Here is a 24280-nt window from a genome sequence, read left to right on the forward strand (position 1 = left end):
CATTGGAATCATTGTTAGAAACCCCTAAATACAAGTTAAAAACTATGAGTCGTCCAAGCCAAGAATTAGTTCAACTATAATTAAAATGGGATATAGGAGAGCCTCAATCATATGCACAAAAGTGCAAATAGTTATCCAAACAATAAAAGCAATAAATTTATAATAGAGAATAAAAAAGCTGAAAAACTACCCAGAAAATAAAGTTCAAAACCAACTTTCTTATACCAAGCAACGTATCATCAATGCCAATGTTGAAAGTGACCTGATCCAACTGTTAATGAACACAAAAAGACTGCCTTATGAAGATGCGAAAATGAAGTATATCTCCTTTCTCTCAAACGAGAGCACCTTTAAATGATATCTCTCACTTTCTTATCCTAATCTGTCCACTATGCTTATATTTTTGACCGGAATGTCCACTTTACTTGGCACAATGAGCTTCAAATATTGGGCTTTTTTTTGCATGGACGGAAGCCCATACCCAACTTGTACATGGTGAGCATACACATGATTTGATCTTCAGAATTTTCCCACGTCACTGATGATACACACACTCATTTTTAATATAGGAACTAATTAATGAATTAATATTGGTCATATATACAAGTCCTATTTTACATGTTCATTAATTTTTTTCTAAATTAAACCCATTGATTCCTTCAACAACAATCAAGTAGAAAAGGGAGGGAGAGAATTAAGGAGATGACTACGGTTTCAGAAAAAAATATTTCATATTAACTAATTTAACTAACATTTTTAATCTACTCAAATTAATTAATTAAGTCTTATATTAAGTATCGGAGGAGTATCATATATGTGTGTGTCTATGACGACACGATTTCATGTGGTGGGGGCATGCATGGCACTCTGCTGACTTTTACATGTATAGGTATCTCTTTCAAGAGAGAATAATTTCACTACTGCACCTTTAATTATGCATTTACACAAGACGTATAACTAAAATGTTCCTCACACACACAATTTCATATCTTCTATATATATAGAACAGGCGTTGAATCCTCCATGATAGAACATAAGTAAATCTTAAAACATGTACAACATATGTCTCCCGAAGAAGACAATTGTGTGTGTGTGGTCCTCAAACAGATCGAGAATCGTTTGATTCAGAGATGTGTGTGTGTGTGTGCAGCTTCAATCTATCAGTATGGTGTCTTCTTGTTTGCATCTGTTGTGGAACAGAAGCAGGCTTCAGAAAACATGTAATAACTTAGCTGAAACGACACAAATTGGATCAGCATGTATAGAAACAAACGTACATGAAGAAGCATACATAAGTTAAATGTAGTAAAGGCAAATTATTGTGTGACTAGAGAGATGAGAGGGAGAGAGAAAGAAAGGAAGAGAGAGGAGGTGGTGACAGAAGAGAGCAAGCACACAGCTTTAGCATGAAATGGCCATGCAAGAAAAAGCCAAGCGCTCACTCTCTTCTGTCACCTCCGTTTCCACAACTTACTTCTGCAACTTAATTCTCTGAGCTTGTTCTTAGTTTCTGTAAATATATATAGCTTCAAAGATATATATACGCATACACACACACTCTGAGAGAGAGAGAGAGAGAGAGAGAGAGAGAGAGTAGAGAGAGAGAGAGAGAGAGAGAGAGAGAGAGAGAGAGAGAGGAGAGAGAGAGAGAGAGAGAGACGAGAGAGAGAGAGAGAGAGAGAGAGAGAGAGTTCTATGTTTTCAAGGGTTTGTGTTTGTATAAGGGGGATCCTTGGTGTTGTATATATAGGAGTTATTAGGAGAGGGATGTTGAGGAATGTATGTTTCATTGAACCCTCCATAGCTACGATGATATGACCTCTGAGGGAATAACATGGTTTAACCCTTCTTTGTTGATTCGCATCTTATTTGGCACTTCCTCCACAATTATAATATTTAAACCATTCATTCGGATAGAATATATATGGCGGCGGCGGGTTATTGCGTTGATAGCTGGGTACTCTAAGCATATCAATCTTGTACCATTCAGATCTGATTGAAAGATTTAAATTTTAAATAATTATTTTTAAATAAAAATAACTATTTTTTTAAAAAAAACGATAGCTAAAAAATTGTCTTTGTTTTAGATTTTGTATCTATTAAAGTAATTATTTTATAAAAATAAAAACAAATAAATCATCAGTTCTTGACCGTCTAGATCTGCCCATCATTGGCACCCAAACTCTTTCCTTGCTGTTTGCCAATATATAACGTTTCATTCTAAAAAATTTTCATCAAAATATTAAATCTTTAACTAAATTACACAAAACTCTTATAAATTACAGACTATGTACAAATAATCCCTTAATCCTTACAACTTAATAATCCATCTCTCTAATCTTTTTTAAGCGGGATTTAACGCACTACCTCACATTTATAAAAGAGTTTTCAATTAGGTTACAAAACTATTTACATAAAATTTAAATTTGGAATCATTATGTTTTTTAAAACCAGAATAATCAATGACCCAATTCATTACCTCCAAGTCTAATTCTAACTCACAAATTCCCAATAATCTTAGCTAGCAAAGAATTTATTTATTGTCGTGAAGGACACAATAATATATACTCCTCCGGTTTTTAATATAAAACCTCTTTAACTAATATAATTAGATTAAGAAAATTAAGTAAGTTATTTAATTATAAAAATATGACATGTTTTTCCTAAAATAACATAATCATCTTTCTTAATATCTTCCGTCCCTCATTTACTTAATTATGGTTGAGGGAGTATCCATAAAGATAATTTAGAAAAAATTAATAAATATGAGAAATAAGTCCTATATTTAGGATCAAAATTAATCTAATAATTAGGTCTTATATAAAAGACCGGAGGAGTATATATATATGGGTTGGTATGTATGCTATTTTATGATGATCTTAGGACTGTACCAAATACGAGAATTGGATGGTTTTAATGACGTTTGATTGAAGAACTATCATGCTCCAAACCTAATCTTTTTTCTTTTGGTTGGATGCTCCAAGCTAATTTGTTTATTGTCTTATGTAGCCCTATGTGAAGACAAGCACAGAACAAGCTTATATTCTTGAAGGCGATGTTGAATTCAAAGAAAATTATCCATTCTAGAAGATGATACTAGTGCAAAAGAGTATTTTTAACGTAGTTTTTTAACTGGTGTAAAAAATGTTACCCATGACATTTTCATCAATAATTAAAATATATAACAGAAGGAGTCGTTATAAAAAAAAAATTCAAATTTTAACATAGGTTTTTTAATTGGCATACCATGCTCGATGCCCAGTCCTACTTGACAAATGACCTTGTTTGAAACTGCCTTTTGGGATGTTTTTGGATAGGGTTGGGCATTTTTCTACTGGGTTTGGACAGACATAGCGGGCTAACACGCCACATGAATACTCCTAGTAATATCCACGACTCACCGTGGGGAAAGAAGATTTTCTATTACATGACCAATGACAATCAGATTTTTTTGGGCCAAAAAATATATAAAAATCAGATGTTAAAAGCATTTTTTTTCACTGGTATGAAAAGCATCTTAATTTGCTGGTCAAAAAAAGAAAGAAAAGCATCTTAATTAGCAAAGATTTATATCACTATCACAAAGGCTTGGTGGGTTAAGTTGACTCACCTTTTACAAAATAATTTTTATTGGTTCTATTTTTATTTTTATAAAATACTACCTCCGATTTTTAATATAAAAGCTAACTTGACTTTTAATTTGGTTTTAAATATAAGATCCTAATTCACTTTGTCTTTCATGTTTATCTATTTTTTCAAAGTAATCCTTATAGTAATTGTACATGTTAAAGATTCTATCAAATGGTAGTTATAGCTAATATACATAATTAATAACAAGAGTATTTTAATAAAGATAACACCTAATAATTACAAATAACTAACTTAATAATTTATTTAAATTAGTCAACTAACTTTTATATCAAGCACAAGAGGTAGTAGTAGAACTCATACGAAATCTAGTGTAGCAGGGAAAATTCATTTCCAATTTATGTAAAAGACATATGCTTTGGGTCAAAATAATGAACAAATTAGCAAAGCAAGAATCATTGAACAAAAAGTTAATGGAAATAACAACACGTGTAAACATATGAGGTGTTTGGCCATTGAGTGCTCAAAATAAATATTTTAATTTTGTTTATATTAATTTGTGATACTCAAGCAACATTATCTCATTTGTTAAGAGAAAATTCCAAAAGCACTACTTTTTAACTTTTAAAGCTTTCAAGTATCTTAAATATCATTCGCTCATAAACCCAAAATGCCTACAAATGAATGGGGGAAGATCAAGATCCTACTTGCTGGTCCAAAAAAAAAAAAAAGATCCTACTAAGATTGAAGCAATCACTTTGCCTAGTTGGTGCTTAATATTTTATTAGCCAATTTTTTTTAATATAAATCACTTTTAAAATTTTTAATTTAAAAATATTTCATTAACAAATTATAATTTGAACATTTTTATGAAATAAATTTTTTTACTAGTAAATAGTACAATAATGACAGATTTTATCTTCTATAACCCAGTTAAATCTCAAAAACACATAAAAATAATTTCTAGGTAACTCGTAGATTTATCTTATCCACTGCCTTCAAAGTTTAGATGTGAAACTTTTTATTTAGTTAGAAGGTTCCCTTTGTAACACCCCTCATAATTATATTATATACTTGATAAAATATTTCATATAAAAATCCATACATTACTAATACTCCAAACAGGTCATAATTTCAAAATGTTTCTAACACAACAAAATAAACTATTAAAGTCTTATAGTCATGGCAAATAAAAATATAACATAGCATGTGCTTGAGGAGCACAAAAGTCTTCACGGCTCACTCCAGTGGTGCCTTTTCTTGATTCCTACTAGATCCTTCGCCTAAAAATTGTTAATATAAGGGGTGAGATCAAACGTCTCAGTAACTACTGAAATTCTAACATATACAAGCAAAACATATATGATAAATCAAAAATCTGTTTATGTCTGTATATATGTATATATTAAAAATCATGGATTTAATATATTCAATTCAATTTCATTTTTTTCAATATATCCAAAAATAATACAATATGTTGCCTTCCTTATATCACCGTCCATCCTTATACCGCTGACTGGAGCCATAGGCTAACACATAGTCCGATAGGAACTAATCCATTTTACTGAATTATTCCAAGCTCACCGATACTAGAGATATATTCGGCCAAATATATAGAGCTCAAACTCGGACTATGGCTCCCCTCCTTTGTGAATAGGGAGGTGTCACATGTCTCATAGCTCCAATGAATTCCTGACCAAAGGAAAACATGGAAGAAGGGGCCCTGACAAGTGCCATCCACTGTGCACCGAGTGATGACATACCACGTGGTAATTTATATCCATGCAATCTCCTTCTATTCTTAACCCAACAATACATGTCATATGCAAATAATGGTACATCATAAACATATTCTCGAATATATTATTAAAAATAAGATAACAATAAAATTCATATACCATTTAACAGTAATTCATGATAATTTCATAGCTATTAATATATTTAATTAGTGATCATAATTAATAGCAATAAATCTTAACAAAATCAAATAACATATCAAAACATTTATTTGAAAAATCATAATATTATATTTTAGTATGATATAAAAATTAGTAAATCAATAATATGCTGTGATTTGTCAACTGTTGACTGCTGATAGATGCAGAGTATGACGGTTTTGTAATCTGCCATTGTGCCATATACACTCGCTGCTCTGCATCATCACCAAGCCAGAAGGGGCACAAAAACATAATGGAATGCAAGCAACGACCCCAAGATATCATGGCGGAAATCCTCTTGAAACTCCCTGTGAAAGATCTGATGCGCTGCAAAGTTGTGAACAAATGCACCTATGCTCTAATCACCAGCCATAGTTTCATCAACAAACACTTTCAGTTCTCACAAAGCCAACCAGGTATGCTGGCCTTTCATAGCGAAACATTAAAAGGTTTTTTTGCAACATTGCTTTCTGATGACCTCTTAGAGTCTGTAATTGATCTGGACCTTCTGCGGCTCTCGAACAAAATCCTGGGTGAAATCATACCTTATGGTCCTTCCAATGGTATTTCCTGTCTTCATCATACTTACTTTGACTGCACAGATGAGTTATGCTTGTGGAATCCAGCAACGAGGGAGGTCAAGGTCCTTCCTTCACCTCACCATCAAGTTTCCGAGAAAGATGACCTTGTCATACTTGGCTTTGGTATTGTTCCTGGGACAAATGACTATAAGGTTGTTAGAATTTTGACTACGATGGACTTTGACATGGAAGACTGCAAGCCCTTTAAAGCTGAGGTGTATAATCTTAGTACCAATTCATGGGGAATGATCAATGTTACTGAGTCTGTTTATAGTTTAATTTCTCCAGAATTTTGCTCCTATCTAAAAGGGGTTTATCATTGGTTGACCCTTGGTCTCTTTGATGAAGCCATTATTTGCTTTGACATGAGTGACGATGCATTTTGGAAAATGAAGTTGCCAAAAGATGATACTGATAATTCAGCTCATCAACTTATTGAGTGTAATGTTGCTGTCATCAATGACTCTATTGCTTATGTTAAGGAATATAATTTGAATTACGCAATGGATATTCAGATTGAGATTTGGGTTATGGGCGAGTATGGGGTTGAAGCCTCTTGGAATAAAAGATATGTAATTGGACCATGTGTTGGAGATTGGATGTTCTTGGGATTTTGGAAAGAAGATGAGATTCTTGTGGGAGAGGATGATCAACCTTTGATTTCATAAAACCCTAAAGCTCATCAGCAAGTCCAGCAATTTCCAATTCATGTTGCCCCTCAAATGTTTCAGGCTTTCAGATAGGTGGAAAGCATTTTCCCCTTATCTGTGTTAGAGGACGAGTAAGTTTCAGGGTATGTTTGGATTAAAGAGAATGGAGATAGAAGAGAAGGAAAGGTTTGATCTGAGTCTAAATCTAGGGAGAAGCTCAAAACCAAACTTTTTGTTCCATTCTCCTCAATTCAAGCATACCTTAAACTGGACCTGACTGGATCTGGCTTTGAAATTTATTTTGCCAAAAATTTGACAACTTCTTATGTTGCAGATTTGGTTTCTTTGAAGATGGTTGAAATTCAAAGCCTTGATTGAACTCATAGTCAGGTATAGTTTGATTTAAGTTATGATCATCATTAATGTAGAGTCAGACTAGCTGTTGAACTTATGTTTTCTCAGACAAACTTTCTTAGTTCATGTGTCCATCTTATGTTTAATGTATCGATGATGTTTTCTTATCAATGCAATGAAATAATTCTCGGTTTTGATATTATTTTGTTAGAGATTAAGTGTAGTGTGATTGTATAGAAAAATTTGTTCCCATGTCATTCCCAGTAACTTGGGTAGTTAATATAAGCGATGGATACACATTAAGAATAATTTTGTGTATAAATATTCATAAGACGCCACAGTTTGATGTTGATTGTTGAGGATTTAATACAATAATTATCCATTGTTTAAATTTAAATGGATTGAGATTTTATATTTAAAATAAAAATCAATTTTTTAATTAGCTTTTATATATAGGACCGGAATAAAGCAAGACTTTGTTTTATGCCAAAATATAAAAAGAACACGTATAATGTGGTATGCATCTTTTTTCAATAACAGTAATTGTTACTACATTTTTAGTTGTATATATTAATATTCTTATATATATTTATATAAAGGAACGTATATTGAGTTTTAGGTGAATCACATATTGCAGGTCAAAAAGAAGGAGAATCAAATATTGAAGAATTCATAAATGCATTTTTTTTTTTTGGGCCAACCATAAATGCATTTATTATATTTAAAGACTTTAATTGAATTAATGAAATCTCAACAAAGGATCCTGATCATTTATTGTGATTAAAAAGATAATGGGTAGACAAAAATACCCTTCACCGGCCAGCCCAACAGCCACCGGCACCTGTAAAAAATGTTCCATATATCTTACGATGACGTGGCAAATTGGGGGAAACGAGGGACTTAACGGAACCCGCCGAACCTTTATGTATGTGACCCAGCCCGCATCTCGGCCCAAATATTACGGGCTTTTTGGTCCCAACACACAAATATGAAATGGGCCCACCCAATCCACAACACCAACAAACAGACGTGGAGGCATGGCTGGTAATCTGGGCTCCTTCAATCATGTCACGAGCATTACTATACGTGAACAAAATGCTTCTCTAAATCTACCAAAAAAAAAAAAAAGCTTCTCTAATACTAACGGGGTTGGGTCTAACGAAAGGAGTTAGTTTCTCACAACGTGATAAATTAAGACTTAAATCCCCACTGAGAGAGGTGCCCACATTTAGTGCTCGACAGTGTCTCGAATAAGATTGCCTGTAATAGAAGAATACCTATGCTTTAGCAAAAAAAAGCTTCTCTAATGTTATTTATGAAGTAATTTTAATATATTTTATCAGAATTAATAAAAAAGATTAATACAAATTGTGGTCCCTCAAATTTAGGCAAACTTTAGCATTGGTCTCTGAAATTTCAAATACATGATATTAGTCTCTAAAATTTTGGCCGTTATAAAACGTTAGTTTCTGGTGCCTTCACACCATTAATTTCATCTGAAATGACACTAACACCGTTAGCTTGATGAGATGGACTCATAAGTTAGCACATGTATGGATCTCATCTAGGGAAAAAAAAAAAGAAAAGAAAAGAAAATCAAATGAATGGGTTTAAAACGCGCATTGTAGAGAAATAAAAACACGCAGTGCCAGCCTGAGAGAGGAAAGCAAAAGGGAATCATCAACTAGAAGCTTTGGGGAGCTCGCAACAAGTGTCCCTTTGCTGGCAAATCTTTTAGACTAGGAGAACTTACATGTCACATTACTAAGTTTTTCATGTGAATGTAGATTGAACTTCTATAATATAGTCAGTCTCTAATTAAAAATGTCAAGGCATATTTGATTTTATGTTTTAAATTAAAATATGCTTCCATCGTAACATGATTTTACTTCAAATCCAGCCCACTCTTAGTTGGCAAGTCAATCTAATTCTTGTAGTGAAAAAAAAAAACACTACGAATCCAATAAAAAGGTGATTCGGCTAGAGACATTTAAAAACCAGCAGAACCAATACTATTTGGTGCATCACTTTTGGAACGTTATGTTGGAAATCATGGTCTGCGCACAATAGAAGGCAATTTGCCAAGGAAGATATACAACCGCATGGATTGGTTAATGAAGTGCTGTCACTTTCCCAGCATATCATGCAGGCTGCAGAATTTCGTAAACAGTTGGCTTTGTAATTCTCTCTTCTGTAAAACTCGAACTTTTGATGTAACTTTTTCCCCTTTTAAAATATTCCAGTAATATACATTTTCATTCCAAAAAGAAAGAAAGAAAGAAAGAAAAAGGTAGGCAAGAGGGGAAATGTTTTATCCTCTTCAATATCCTTTTATTAGCATCATTTCATGATGCGTCTCATTTATTTCATTTTATTTGTTTAATATGCGCAGGTCCTATTTGGTACGCAGGTTTAATTTTTAATTAGCAAGCAATTTCTCGTATTAACTATTTTTATAGGTTTTTCTAAACTAAATTCTAACCCCAACCCCTTTAGTGCTTCTTATCAAACACAATTGTTGAGTTGGAGACCATGCATATTGGGATTAGAGACAGAGGCTTCTTCTTTTCGGGGGAAGAAAAATTATATTCGGTTCTTAATATAAGAGTTCATTTGATTTTTATTTTAATATTAAATATAAGACCCCAATCCACTTGTACCAATATTTTTTATTAGCAAGGATATTTTAGAAAAAATAATACTTATTTATTACAAATAATTAACTTAACTAATTTTTTTAATCTATTTAAATTAATTAACTAATTTTTATATTAAAGACAGAAGTATTATTAAACGCTGTCTTGGATTGTCTTGGATACATGAGACTTTTGCGGCTGTTTCTTCCAAAGAACATGGCACGTTCCGCCAACAAGGTACTCTGGTTTTCAGGCTACTCGTGTTTTCCAGCCGTAAAATGTAACCAAATAGAAAGATATAACTCATTCTCCATATGAGCATGGACATTGATATGCCACTATCAATAAAATATATTCTCAGTTTTTGAGGCACTTCAAAGCTGTCAATATCATTTGCTTCCATTTCTTGATTATTGATTGGTATTACACACACACACACATTATATATTGCCAGGATTGATTAGTAGCATATAGTAAACTACTTCTATGAATTATCTTTTTGGTTGAATCTTCTTATTTTGTCAAATTTTACATTTCTATACTTTTATTCTCATCAAATTGGTTATGAATCCATAACGAATAAAATTAGTTTAAATAGTTTGCGTGTGAGTTTAGATTAAGCATAAAAATCGTCTTATAATTGAAATAATCCAGTGTGCGATAATCAAGTTTAAATGACTTTGTTTGGTGACGTTTTTAAAGTTATTACGAACTTGAGATGTGATAATCACCATACTTTTATAAACCTGATTCATGACACTCGATTATTCTTCATTGGCAGGTCTCTAGAGCCCACGCTCCTAGGAAAGAATTAATTATTGCCCATAATTTGGATAAGTCTTCCCACTTCATATAGAGCAAATTTTGTAAGCTTCACACCTCTTACCCATTAGGCATCAGATGGATTTTTCTTCTTCTCAGTTTTGTTGTTGGAAGTAATATTGTTTGAAATACTGTTGGATACTAAAAGTGTGTATTTCTCTTAGCAAAAATTTGAAATTCAATTCATCACGTTATAAGAAACTACTCATCCGGTTCTTAATATAAGACTCATTTAACTAATTTGATTAGATTAAGGAAGTTAGTTAAGTTAGTTAATTATAAGAAAAATGACACATTTTTCTTAAAACACCATAATAATCTTTCTTAATACATCATCTCCCTCTTCTATTTGATTATGGTTGATGGAGTATCCATAGGGGTAATTTAGAGAAAATTGATAAATATGAGAAATGAATCTTATATTTAGGATCAAAATCAACTCAAGAATTGGATCCTATATTAAGTATCGGAGGAGTAGTTCTTTTCACTAGATTCAATGCCTATTAGTATATGAGATGAATTTTGATGAACCTAGACTTTATATGTTGTGGTGGGGCTCTTCAAGTTTTTAATGATGTTATTTTTGACGAAAAAAGATTATGTTTGTACCAAAAAATATCAATTCTGTGATAGACGATCAACTTAAGATTTCTATGGAAAATGTGGGAAAGTACAAATGGATAAGATTTGAAAAAACAGAAATGCCAACACAAAATAAATTGATAAAGTCGGTCCATACAAGAATAATTTCCAATTCATATGATAAACTATTACATTTATTTCAGCATGAATCTCCCACATCCACAAAATAAATGCATACAATGCATCAAAAAAAAAAAAAAGATAGGAACGATAAAGGGAAGAGTGCAAAAATAAGATATAAATCTTATGTAACATTCTTCCTTTTATATGGTTTCCTTTTCTCTCCAAATGAATGAACGTAGAAGATTCAATTTATGATGTTCTTAAGACTTCAAAGGAACCAAGCTTTCCACATAATCAAACACTTTGAACAGTTTTGGAACTCCAAGGATTTCGAGCCTCTGTATCTTCTGATTCTTAATATTATATGAAACCAAATGACCTTCATTTTCAACAAGAATCTCATCATCTCCCCAAAATCCTAAAAATGATCCAAATTCTGGGTTTGGTCCAATAACAAATTTCTTACTCCAGCTACTCTCAACACCATACTCATTCATCACCCAGATTTCATATCTACAATTGGTCATCTTATATGTAGCAGCACAAGCAAGTTTCTCATCAACCACAGCAACATTTGATTCATAAGATTGATCAATTTCAGGAGGCAACTGAATCTTCCCAAACACCTCGTTGCCAAAATCAAAGAACAAAATGGCCTTATCATTATTATCTTCAGTTAGCCAGTGATAAAACCCATTCAGATAAGCCCTGCATTTTGGATAACACAATCGAAAAGCAGGGACAACAGAATCTATGGTTCTCCAAGAACCAGTACTGAGATTATACACCTCAACTGGAGGTTGTTCTCTTCCTTCAAAAGCCAGGTTCCCAAATCGAACAACCTTGTAATCGTTTGTAATAGGATCAATTCCAAACCCATATATGATATAAACCATGTCTCTGGGTTGGTTCTGAGATGCAGGAAGAACCTTCACCTCTTGTTCCAGGATTCCACAGAATCAAGCTGGCCTCACCAGCTTTATCTCCTCCATAGACCCCATAGAGACAGAAAATCCCATTACATTGACCATAAACGAATATGTATTCTACATCCTTCTCAGGAAACGGCACTTCTATATCGATGGGTTCCTGGTCGGAAATTAGAGAAATGCAAGGCTTCAGAGAGGCATTGTGCAATCGAAATATCAGCTGGCGGCGGCGGTTTTTGGTGATTGAATCAGACCATTCAAATTGTCTACTTATAAAAGATGGATTAGTGATTTGTGCGTACCAGGATTTCGCCACGGATTTGCATCGAAGTAGGGATTTCACAGGAAGCCTCATCGATATCTCCTCCACAATTTCTTCAGGAAGATCGGCGCTCAACATTTTTCTTTCCTCTGAACTTGCCTCGATTTGTTAGGTTTCCCTGAGGCAGTTCTTCTTCTTCTTAATTCACCTCACCGAAACACCGAAGAAGAATGTGGAGACGCATTTATAGATATATATCCAGAACCGAACAAGGAGAGTAAGAATCGAATCATTCTTTTTCCATGATGAATCAAATCCAGAAATTCAGAGAATGAGAATACATATAATAGTTTTCCAATACGGTACTTTTCTAATGAGAAAAAAGATTCCGTATTTTTTTTGTTAACTTGCCTTCAGCACACTAAAATATATTTTTTAGTATATCTAGTCCTTAAAATATTTATTTTGTGATAGATCGAGCATTCTGAAGTATTTTTCAGATGTATCCAGCATTTTAAAATATTTTTTTAACCTTAGTGTTAGATGTATCAAAAAATATGTTAGGATACTGAATCCCTCTAAAAAAATAATTTAAAATGCTGAATGCATTAAAAAATATTTTAAAATATAGAACGTATTTAAAAAAATATTTTAAGATATTAGATACATCCGAAAAAACTGGATGTGGCTTAATCTCCTTTTCTTAAGAGTATACCGATAATTTTAACCTTTTTATACGGTACTTTAATTTAATCACTTAATTTTAAAAATCTTTGCAAATGTTAACATATCAATTTTAAATTTTAAAATAGTAATAATTGTTAAAAGAGATTTGAATTTGTGTTTGTCATGTTACCAGGATTAGCCTATTTTATTATATAAATTTAAATGATGAAATATATATTTTTGCCCCTTTTTTTTTAAAAAAATCTAACAATTAATTTCAATTTTATCCAAAATTTTTGAAACCGTCATTCTATTTTTCCGATGAAACACGTGATTACTGAACAATTCTTCTACCGGAAATTGATGATTAAATTAGGAAAAAAAAAACTAATCTCGATATCAATCAATATTAATATCTGTGTCTATATACAATTTATTTTTTAAATATTTATTACTAATTCTATTTCGCTATATCCTTGATTCCTACCAATTATCAACCTTGATATTTTTAATGTTTATCTTTTCTATTTTATCTTTATATAAAAGGAAGATAATTCATCCCATTTATTGGGGTTCTAAAGGCCATAATAAGCAACTATTTTATTAGCATACTATTGACAGAAAAAGGGAAAAAATCAAAATCCTATCTGATAGAAAATATCTATTCCTCATATTATACATATAAAACTATTTTATAGTGTAAATTATATTTAGAACCTGAGGCAGTATTAAAGTACTATATTAAGGAATTACATTTAAAATCAAGTTTAAAATCTTAAAATTCATTCATGTTAATGAGTTTGCATTATCTTTTATTTTTCCCAGCACATCATTTATATTAGGAAAAATGATAATAAATTATCTATTAAAATTTAAAATGATAAATAGGTGATGGTGATTATTCGTATAATGTATTGTTGTATTGATTATTTTTATATTGACATTTATATTTTTTTAAAGAAAAAAGTGGAACCATTCAAATGATTTCACTTTTGAGGCTGTCTCTACAGTAAAACTTTCTCCACAGTCCTTCCATTTCAAAATACTTCTCTCCCCAGCTTATGCTGACATAACAGCAAAACGATGGATTTAAAAAAAAAAAAAAACAAATACAGACCCTCAAAAATATAAAAAGTAATTTGGAATCTTAAATTCAAAAAATTACTGCCAAAAACCAAGTCTTAAATATGAATTAACAAATATTACTTAAAAGACTAAATTGTCCTTCTATTTAAACTTGTTATTTCTACCTACAAACTTGTTATCCGTAACAGTTGACTTGTAATATTCAATTTGGTATGTGTTATCAATTTCTAATATAATAGTATGTAGATTCATTTCATACCAATGTCAATATGATGTTTCAAAAAAAAAAGACAAAAAATATCAGTTAAATTTTAAAATGATATTTTTATCAAAATAATTAGCACCACCCATTTATTATTTTGAAATTTAATAGATATGTTATAGTCATTTTTTCAAGTTCTTCCCGTGCCACTTGCATTCATAAAGCTATCTTTAACGAAAGACTGTACATTGGGTAAGGAAGTCAATTATGGTATCGGGTCAATATTTTTAATTTTTTTTTATTATTCCGAGAGTATTATGCCATTTGTATGCCCTGTCTATTAAGAGTTAAAAAAAGCAAGGGAAGGAAAAGGAAAAAAAAAAAGACAATTATTCATTAAGAAAATCAATTACAATAATGTTGGCCTTAAGAATGTGTGATGTATAAAATTACAAATTATGCATCCTAATAGGGTCACATATAATAATCAATGTCTAAAAAATTATAAATAGATTAGAAATGAATTTGTGCTTATATTATAGATCTAGAAATATGATTATTATTTTGCTAAAGAACATTTAGTCTAGTGGCAAAAGATGTGCCCTTAGTGGCACTAGATTTGGGGTTTGATAATTAGCTATTAATCAGCTTTTATGCTCGCCATCCAAATCCACACAAAAAGAAGAAGAAGAAGAAATATGATTATGTTTTCAATGACATATTACAGAGGAAAGTCATTTTGAAATTCAACGGGTATTAAAAAAATGATTACTTTTTCAATGACATCTTATGAGGGAAAGTCATTTTAAAACTCAACATGTATTTTTATTTTTGTTATTTCTTTTGTTAGTTGTCATCACTTGCATTTTCACTAGACTACTCTCATACTGATGTATGAGATATCAGATTATGACCTTGAAAGAGATTATCAGTGTTTGTCAATACCCTAATATCATTACTCCCTCCGTTCCTTATTATAAGAGACGAATAACCGATTTACGTTGATAAAAAAAACAGTTAAAATTAGTTAAGAACAATCAATGTGTAAAAAGTATAATTTTTTTTCCAAAACTACCCTCATTAATAAGGAGAGAGAACATGAGAGAGAATAATTAAATTATTAAAAGAAAGAGAAGTATGAGGGAGAGAGAGTGTGAGTTGGAGACAATAAATATGGGTAAAATAGGAAATCAACACAAAAAAGTAGAAACAACTTTTAAGTGTCTCTTATATATAGGAACATGCTATAAGCATCAAATGTCTCTTATAATAAGGAACGGAGGGAGTATTAAACAACGAAAATAAGATACTAAATCATTGGAAGCAAAATCCAAATCAGGGCAATAACTAAGTGTTGTTAGCAAATAAAAAGTGATATGTTGGAGTTCAAAACATAACCGGATTTGAGCTCCTTTTTCATCTGCAACGTTTCATTTCCCATCGCTTGCACCCTCATCTTGACTACTATTAGAATGTCTAGAGATGGCTGATGCTGCCAGGCTAGAGGAGGTTTCATCATTCACCAAAACTTCTTCATTAGGATATAAAGAAGGTTTTGGCGGCATTTCAAGGCTTTTGGCATCATCTGCTTCTAGCATTTTTATTACTTTATTCATTGAAGGGCGATCTGTTGGATTTAATTGTATACACCATAATGCCACTATGAACATTTTTTTTGCTAGGTTTTTCTCCTCTTCAGTCAAATCTTTCATTTCTATATCTTTTTCTTCGTCAAATTGGTCATAAATCCATAGAGGAAAGTAAAGCTGGCTTGAATATTCAACATGTGGATTCAAATTCCTCCTTTGACTAGCCATTTCCATTAAAAGCATTCCAAAGCTATAAATATCTGACTTATAGGACACTCTCCCAATATTCTTATAGAACAATTCTGGAGCCATGTATCCTATGGTCCCTCTTGCTGCAGTCAAAGTGGCAACACTATCATCAGAAGAATATAATCGTGCGAGTCCAAAATCTGAAATCTTTGGATTGAAATCGTCATCAAGTAGAATGTTGTGAGGCTTGATATCAAAATGCAATATTTGCACGTCACAACCATGATGAAGATAAGCAATTCCATGAGCTATTCCTAAAGATATCTCGTGTAATTTTTGAAGAGTCAAAGAGATACCTTCTTCTTTAGAAAAGATATATTTATCTAGTGATCCGTTGGGCATGAACTCATAAACAAGAGCACGCTTTGTCCGTTGGACACAAAACCCAACAAGGCGTACCACATTAGCATGGTGAATCCTCCCAATGGTTGCCACCTCACTGATAAATTCTTGGCCATTGGCTTTGGATTTACCCAGCATTTTGACAGCAACATCATATCCACTCCTTAACTTCCCTTTGTATACAGTGCCGAATCCTCCTTCACCTAACTTATTCTTGAAACCACTGGTCATTGTCTCCAGATCCTTATAGGAGTACCTTAGTGGATTGAGGTTCTGAAGTCGTATGAAATCTTCAATGTTTTCATACATTGATAAGGGCCTTCTGCGGCATTTATATATACACAACACTGATAGGAACATGATGCCCCATAAAAATCTGACTGTGGTGGTTGGCAAAACAGCTGTTCCAATGACCATTCCTAATTTTCTTGCAACAGTTGATTGGCTGGTAATGTAGTCACTATGGTAATTACCAGTTAATGTCTTCCCCACCATCTCTTTTAGTCCTGCATATGTTTATTTCCATAAACGGTCATAAAATTAGCGAGTCTCTAAAATATCACTAATTGGATAGAAATGAAAGTTAAAGTGGGAAAGAAATCGCCAATATCAGATTTCTAGTAAAGCGCAAGACCTTCCTGCGAATTTCTCAACAAAAGTTTTATAGGACCTCCGATCCTTAATATAAGACTTCACTTGACTTTTATTTTGATCCTAGGTATAAGATCTCAATCCACTTTTTCTCTTATATTTATATTTTTTTTTCAAGGTAGTTCTTCTAATAATGATAAATATAATCATTACACTTGATTAATAAGGATATTTTAGGAAAGACAACACCTATTTATTATAAATAACTAACTTAACTTATTTCATTAATCTACTCAAATTAATCAACTAGTTCCTATATTGAGGACCAGAGGTAGTAAATTTAAAAAACTCTTTCGAATAGTGACTATATTTTTCTCATTAATCTGAGATATAATTATAAAACTCTCACATCAATTTTAGAACATAATAATATACTTCCTGAACTTTTTAATGTCGATAAATAACTACTAGGATAAATAATTATTATATTACAAAGTAAATCTTATATTATATTAATCATTTTGGTTGGCATGGGCTGCTTTAATCTATTTAGTCTGGGCCTTCTGATTGGGCTTAAATAATTGTATGTTCCACCTGACCCCACCCCACAAAAAAGGAAAAAGAATAATTGAGTTATTTCTTTTTAACCAGACTTACGGAAATTGGAAAATATCAACCAAATGCAGATGCTAGAACTGCAAACAATTAGTATGAACGCCAACTCAGTTGCTACTATAATTGCATTCAACAAATTATTATAGAATTAAAAAAAATAAGAAATACATTAAAAAGGTCACGACCATGACAAAGAAAATTTGTGAAAGAGAAATATAGAATAAGTATGCTGAGAATCATAGAACGTTACCTGTTGCAATTCCGTTGATGAAATCTGAAAGAAAATTTTACAAAAATCAACAACAGTAATAATGCACAGCACACGATCAAATAAGCACTGTAAAGATCTTGACCCCCAGATAAAAAACAAAAAAAAACTGTAAAGATTGATGGATGACAATGGATGAAAATATTTCTTTTTTCCTTTTAATAAAGCTGGTAGGCTCTTTTCCACACACACACCGCCGAAAAACTCTGGGAATCACGAAATCTGCTTGCATAGTCTACTATTTCTTGTTTTAATTATAAAATCTTATTTATAATTTATAAATAATATCTTATAATTAGAACTGGAAGTAATATAATCTACATATTACCAAGTGGTTGGTTTAGCTAAAGTTTCTCATAACGTGACAAATTAAGATTCAAATTTTTATTAGGAAGTGCTCATATTTAGTGCTTAGTCACGCTTTAAATAGGGTTTCCTTCCATGAAAGGATACTTATGCATAGCAAAAAAAAAAAAAAATTACCTCATAAAAAGTTAGATAATTAATTTAAAGATATTTAAAAAAAATTAGCTAAATTTGTTGTGTGTAACAAATGTGTATTGGTATTCTTATTTTATTTAATCATAAGTGTGACTCCTTGATGTCCCATCTTTTAAAAAAAAATAATAAATTTGGGAGACAAAATGTATTAATGTATTATATTTATAACTAAATTCAATTCTTAATTGGAGATTATATATATACAATTCTTAACAAACAAAACAAAATAAATAAAAAATTTAATGTTTTCTTTATTTTTTAGTTAAAAACCCAAATTCAATATTTACTTTTAAGACCGCTAAACTTAACAAGTCATTCTATTTACAGAGCATGGAACCTGCATTTCTTTGGTTTTGTTTCCCCCCTCAAAGGGACGGAAGCATGGGACTTACATGGGTTTCTAAACTTGGGAGTCCTAAGATTTTCACTTAAAATACCAAATTAATTAAACAAAAATAGCATGCTTTTTCAAATCTATAATAGTATATATTCTATAAATTAATCTTTGAAAGTACACGACTTTTTTAGACAAAAAACATGATAAATTTTTTGTTATCCAAAATGAAACAAGATGGAGAAAAAGTAAAATAAATTTAATTTAATGAATGCAAATGTCATAATAAATATAAGATGATTTTTCAGGAGACTACCATTTTTAAGAAAATATTTAATAAAGTAATTTTTTTTATTTAAATGGTACAGATTTATCTTGCATATGTTGTCGCACTCGCTGATTAATAGCGCATATCGACATTTTATTCCCCCCCTCCCAAAAAAAAAAAAGTGAATCTTGAGATAAATTGCCTTGCAAATTTGAAATAAGATAAGAAATCCTTTATCCTCCATTATTTTAAAATTAAACAAAAATAAAATGGAAATGGAGAAAAAGGGGTTATATATGAAGAATGCCAATGTACTGCATCTTTTAATTTTGATAATTAACGTGCATGTATTCAATAATATTTAGAAGTAAAATTAAAGAGACTTATAACTTAAGTAGATAGTAAATTGAATGATTAAATTCAATAAGAAGTTATTTGATGGAATTAAAACTAAACTATTGGTCTTGGTTTTTCAAAATAATTAAAATATTGATTGGATATTTCAAATTGTAAATTAGCCGATTTAATCTGTCACCAAATTTCTTGATTGTTTTCACCAAAAACGCTATCTAATGTTACCTTACCTTCCGCAACTATGCGCAACTTTGACACCCCTGCGTCATAACCAGGGAAAAAAGAACCAAGTGAATAAAAATCCATTAAAATTTAATTACATTATGTTTATCTTGACTGATTAATTCAGGCCAACAAATTATTAAATCTGATCTCTGTTAATGATACATCATTGATTAAGTGGGGACTGGGGAGAACATACACACATTAATTATCTAATACTACCTCAGGTCCTTAGTTTGTATAAAAAGTTAGTTAGGAGTTGAATTCAATTATAAATATAAAATTTCAATATAGTTTGAGTCTTAATTTTCTCAAAACATCTCTATTGATCGTAAAATTTTTTTACTAAAAGATAATTGAGATAACTTAATGTACATGATTAAAGAAGACGGTTTATGAATACCAAAATATGTTTGTAACAAATAATTAACTTAACTAATTTTTTTAATATCTTCAAATTAGTTATCTAATTATAATATTAAGGATAGTATATAGTTAATTTTTTTTTTATTTTTCTCAATTTAAGAACTAAAATTAAATTCATTTTTTATAATTTAGAAATAGTACAGTTAAATCTTAAACAAAATTCAAGGCAAAAAGAATCTTAAACAATCTTTTTTTAAAAAAATAAATTGTGAACTTGACATTTTTAGTTACAAATAATGCAATCTTTCAATTAATATTGGGTCAATTTAAAAGTATTTGTTGGTATCCCATTATTAACTGGCCGATGTTTGAGAGTTCAAAATCTACCGCCAATTTGATCATTTTAGGGCAAAGCGAAGAAGATAGGATCCAATAATCTGATTGAAATAGAAACAGATACTTACGGCAATTGGAAGATATTCCGAAGGGGGTAATGCATTCCCGATTATTTGGCCGAGGTAGACATTGCAGACGTTTAATTTCAGGGCTGAAATAGCATGTGGTGCCATTTGGACAACGAAGATCAGCACAGGCTCGTGGCAACCATGAAAGCTCAAATCCATAGGAAAGCACCTTGTGAATATTAGCACAGGACTTATTTCTACCAGGCACCAATGACTCCCAATCTGAGGCAATGAAAGTCACCGATATCAGACGACACTGAGGTTTAAACTGGGGAGCCAGCAAGTCTCCAGCCACAGCATAAAGATGGCCTCCTTGCCAATTCACGCACAGAGCCGTATCCACGTACGCTGCGTCGTCCCTCACTGCATCGCTACAGTTCAGGTACCCCACCTTCTTGATTATTATCGATTCAGTTCTGTTGCTGTTTAGGGTTTTAGCGCTATAGGGATTACTGCTATCTTCATAAGACCCGTGAGGAGACACGAAAGAGTGGAAATTGGATATGGATAAGGGATAGAGAGGGAGGGAGGAGGTAGTACCCTCCTGAATGCCTTCATCTAAGAGTCGGATTGTGTAGTTGTCGTAGTTTATTCCCAGCACCCGGTATTTTCCATCAGGTAAACTAAGGTAAGTGACGTTGTCATCACAGACTAGCTCGTAGATCCGATCGCCGCAGTTAGGCGGGTCATCTGGTAGTCGAAATGGACGTCCGATGTTTGTGATGTTGCCGCACCGAGACGGAACGCAGAACTGGGGGTGCTCTCGAGACTTCGATAGTCCGTACGGTAGATTCGTAAGTCCGTATAGTAGAAGCAGGGTAACCAGCAACGGGTGCCAACACCTCAAGCCTTTCTCTCTGTCCATCGTTCAGACTTCAGAATGATGTGCAGCTGCTCCACCGCTTGATTCTGAGCTTCAATCACTTACTTTCCTTCTGATTAAACGCAGCTCCGTATACCTTTTCCTTTTTCCAGTTCCGCGCGGCTAACTTGTATTTTGGTCCAAAGTTGACTTCACTGTTTGACTAATGACTTCTCTTTACAATTCCTTTGACCGGCTTTCTCTCTGAATGTTGATGATATTTCCTTCCATCTTCCTTCGCCTGCTGTATGATTTAACTGGGACGATATGACTAACTGTTATGTTCCTCCATTTTCCCTTAGATTAGGAAATGCAAATTCAATAATTTTTTCCGGAAATTTAAAAGGGATTGATAATTAAATTAAAAAGAAATCTCGGGTCAATCCGAAGCTGTGGCTTTCAGTAAGGAGCCCCAAAGGCCACGGCAAACTATTTGGGTCCACAGTCACCTTCGAAGTTTCATCCTACTTCCCCTGCTTCCATTTTGAATGTGATACACGACGTGTCTCCTAACAATTACTCCTATTCAAATAGGTAGATAGGAATCTCAATCCAAGCTTCAGATTCAAAAGGAAATCCTTTGGTTGCAATGTTTTCGCATCGCAGATTTTGGTTGTTGGTGATATTGCAGGTATGGGTGCGCCTTCTGAAACAAGGGAATGGTAAGAACCACCAGCAGGTGCCTCATAATGAAACTCTTCCTTTCCGTCTCAAAGAAGATGGGGACATGGTTGAGTTTCCGTCTATTCATGCTCTTCAAGGAGTCAGTCTCTCTGTCTCTGATATAAACAATGAATCCCATATCTTAGAAGTAAAGGATCCAGAACAATGTCTTCCCATGCTCTTTCTCCAAAACCATCTCTATAATTCATCCAGTATTTATCCTCTAGAGTATGATACTGACAATATGACCGAAAATATTACTTTCTTCGATTGTTCTTCGGCTACTTCGGAATATACGCCCAAGTCCTGCCCAATTCTTGCCCTTGGCTCCCATGACAGTGTCCTGTCCGGGGACCTACTTTCCTGCGCCATGAGAATTCGGTTAGATTCGCCCATACCGGCAGAGCATCTTCAGGGGAACCGGTTACGACTCAAATGGATTCAACAAAAAGTTGATAAGCATAAAACCAGCAAGATGCCCAGAATTGTTTTGCCCGGAACAGGTGAGACGATAATAGGCTTTTCCTTTTCCATTTTTTTCCCCTAAAAAATATAATTCATTAGATTCTGGCTTGGATTGAAATTGAATGTTCATTTGTTGTGCTTACATAACTCTAGGTTCGATTGTGCTGGTTTTGCTGTTGGTCGTGTGCGTTTACACATGTCGCTACTTCAAGAAGAAAGGAGATGATCAAGCAAGACTTGAAAAGTTTTTGAAGAATTACGAGGCACTTAAACCTACCAGATTCTCTTTCGCTGATATCAAAAGAATCACACACAGTTTCAAGGATAAATTAGGTGAAGGTTCTCACGGAACAGTCTTTAAAGGTAAGCTATCTGCTAAAATTCAAGTTGCTGTCAAAGTACTCAATAATTCAGATAATGATGGAAAGGATTTCATTAATGAAATGGGGACAATGGGCCAAATTCATCACATCAATGTTGTTCGTTTGTTGGGATTTTGTGCTGATGGTTTTCATCGAGCTCTTGTTTATGACTTTTTCCCAAACGGCTCCCTCCAAAAGTTCATATTTTCCCAAGATAACAGAGAAAATTTCCTCGGGTGGTCGAAGCTGCAACAGATTGCTCTTGGCATCGCAAAGGGGATTGAATATCTTCACCAAGGCTGTGATTATAGAATTCTCCATTTTGATATCAATCCTCACAATGTGTTGTTAGATGACAAGTTCACCCCTAAAATTTCTGATTTTGGTCTAGCTAAATTGTGTTCTAAAAATCAAAGTATGGTGTCAATGACAGTAGCAAGAGGAACTTTAGGATACATTGCACCTGAAGTCTTTTTTCCAAATTTTGGCCATGTGTCATACAAATCAGATATTTATAGTTATGGGATGCTACTCTTGGAAATGGTCAGCGGAAGGAAAAATGTTGATGCAAACAAAGAAACTTTTCAAGTTCTATATCCAGAATGGATTCATAATTTGATCAAAGGAGAAAACATGATTATTTCTACAGAAGATGAAGTTGACATTAGAATTGCTAAAAAACTGGCAATTGTAGGACTTTGGTGCATTCAGTGGCATTCAATAAATCGTCCATCCATGAAAACAGTGGTACAGATGTTGGAAGGAGAAGTAGATAAACTAAAGGTGCCTCCAACTCTAGTTGATTTGACCGCTTCTACCAATACAAGTACTATTATTCCTGCGAGGCATTTGAATTTAGAATCATGAATATGTACGCTGGCTTGCCAAGTATATATGGCTTTTACTTTTATTGAATGTACTTTGTAAAATTTTTGAATCCTTTTATTATCAATGTGCATGTAGAACACTCAATCATGTATCCCAATAGAAAGAGATCTCAGGACTTTCAAAACAAGTTAGAAGGATATGATAAATTGGCAAAAGTAAGAACAAGTTAAAAGGGCATAAAATTTAAAAATGATATCGTAAACATATGCCTCCGAGTAAACAAACTGGAGTGCAACATCTCTACTGGTAGCATGGTTTTGCTTCACCACTGGGATATGATGTAGGTTGAGCAACTTCTCTCAGATATGCTTGTTTGTGTCTGCAGAAATGAATGGAGAGAAGTGGTCAATTTGTAAGTTGTTTATTATTGTTTCATACGTTTCGAATATCTCACAATTAATTTATCTATGGGTTTGGAAAGATCGAAGTGGTTAGACATAGAGGGGCAGCTAATGCATT

General features: G+C 32.7%; 4 protein-coding genes across 4 annotated transcripts; 2 read left to right on the top strand and 2 right to left on the bottom strand.

The window, feature by feature from the left end:
* The first annotated feature begins 5778 nt into the window (after nt 1-5778).
* LOC114743019 (F-box protein CPR1-like) lies at nt 5779-6774 on the top strand. The gene has a single exon (XM_028931242.1). The coding sequence runs from the start codon at nt 5779-5781 to the stop codon at nt 6772-6774; it is 996 nt and encodes a 331-aa protein (XP_028787075.1).
* A 4759-nt stretch (nt 6775-11533) lies between these two features.
* On the bottom strand, nt 11534-12602 carry LOC114743021 (putative F-box/kelch-repeat protein At3g22730). Its single transcript, XM_028931243.1, has 2 exons — nt 12203-12602; nt 11534-12084 (listed from the first exon to the last, which is right to left on the bottom strand). The coding sequence occupies exons 1-2, from the start codon at nt 12600-12602 to the stop codon at nt 11534-11536; spliced, it is 951 nt and encodes a 316-aa protein (XP_028787076.1).
* Nucleotides 12603-15763: 3161 nt separating this feature from the next.
* On the bottom strand, nt 15764-21470 carry LOC114743038 (LEAF RUST 10 DISEASE-RESISTANCE LOCUS RECEPTOR-LIKE PROTEIN KINASE-like 2.5). Its single transcript, XM_028931252.1, has 4 exons — nt 20582-21470; nt 19760-19789; nt 18055-18078; nt 15764-17104 (listed from the first exon to the last, which is right to left on the bottom strand). Exons 1-4 carry the CDS (start codon nt 21444-21446, stop codon nt 15849-15851), a joined length of 2175 nt encoding a protein of 724 aa, XP_028787085.1. The 5' UTR covers nt 21447-21470; the 3' UTR covers nt 15764-15848.
* A 541-nt stretch (nt 21471-22011) lies between these two features.
* LOC114743039 (rust resistance kinase Lr10-like) lies at nt 22012-23948 on the top strand. The gene is made up of 2 exons (XM_028931253.1): nt 22012-22609; nt 22725-23948. The coding sequence occupies exons 1-2, from the start codon at nt 22033-22035 to the stop codon at nt 23798-23800; spliced, it is 1653 nt and encodes a 550-aa protein (XP_028787086.1). The 5' UTR covers nt 22012-22032; the 3' UTR covers nt 23801-23948.
* Nucleotides 23949-24280: the final 332 nt, after the last annotated feature.

The sequence above is a fragment of the Neltuma alba genome, unplaced genomic scaffold (genome assembly GCF_004799145.2).
Source record: "Neltuma alba isolate B1F8T4 unplaced genomic scaffold, ASM479914v2 tig00003917_pilon, whole genome shotgun sequence".
NCBI lineage: Eukaryota > Viridiplantae > Streptophyta > Magnoliopsida > Fabales > Fabaceae > Neltuma > Neltuma alba.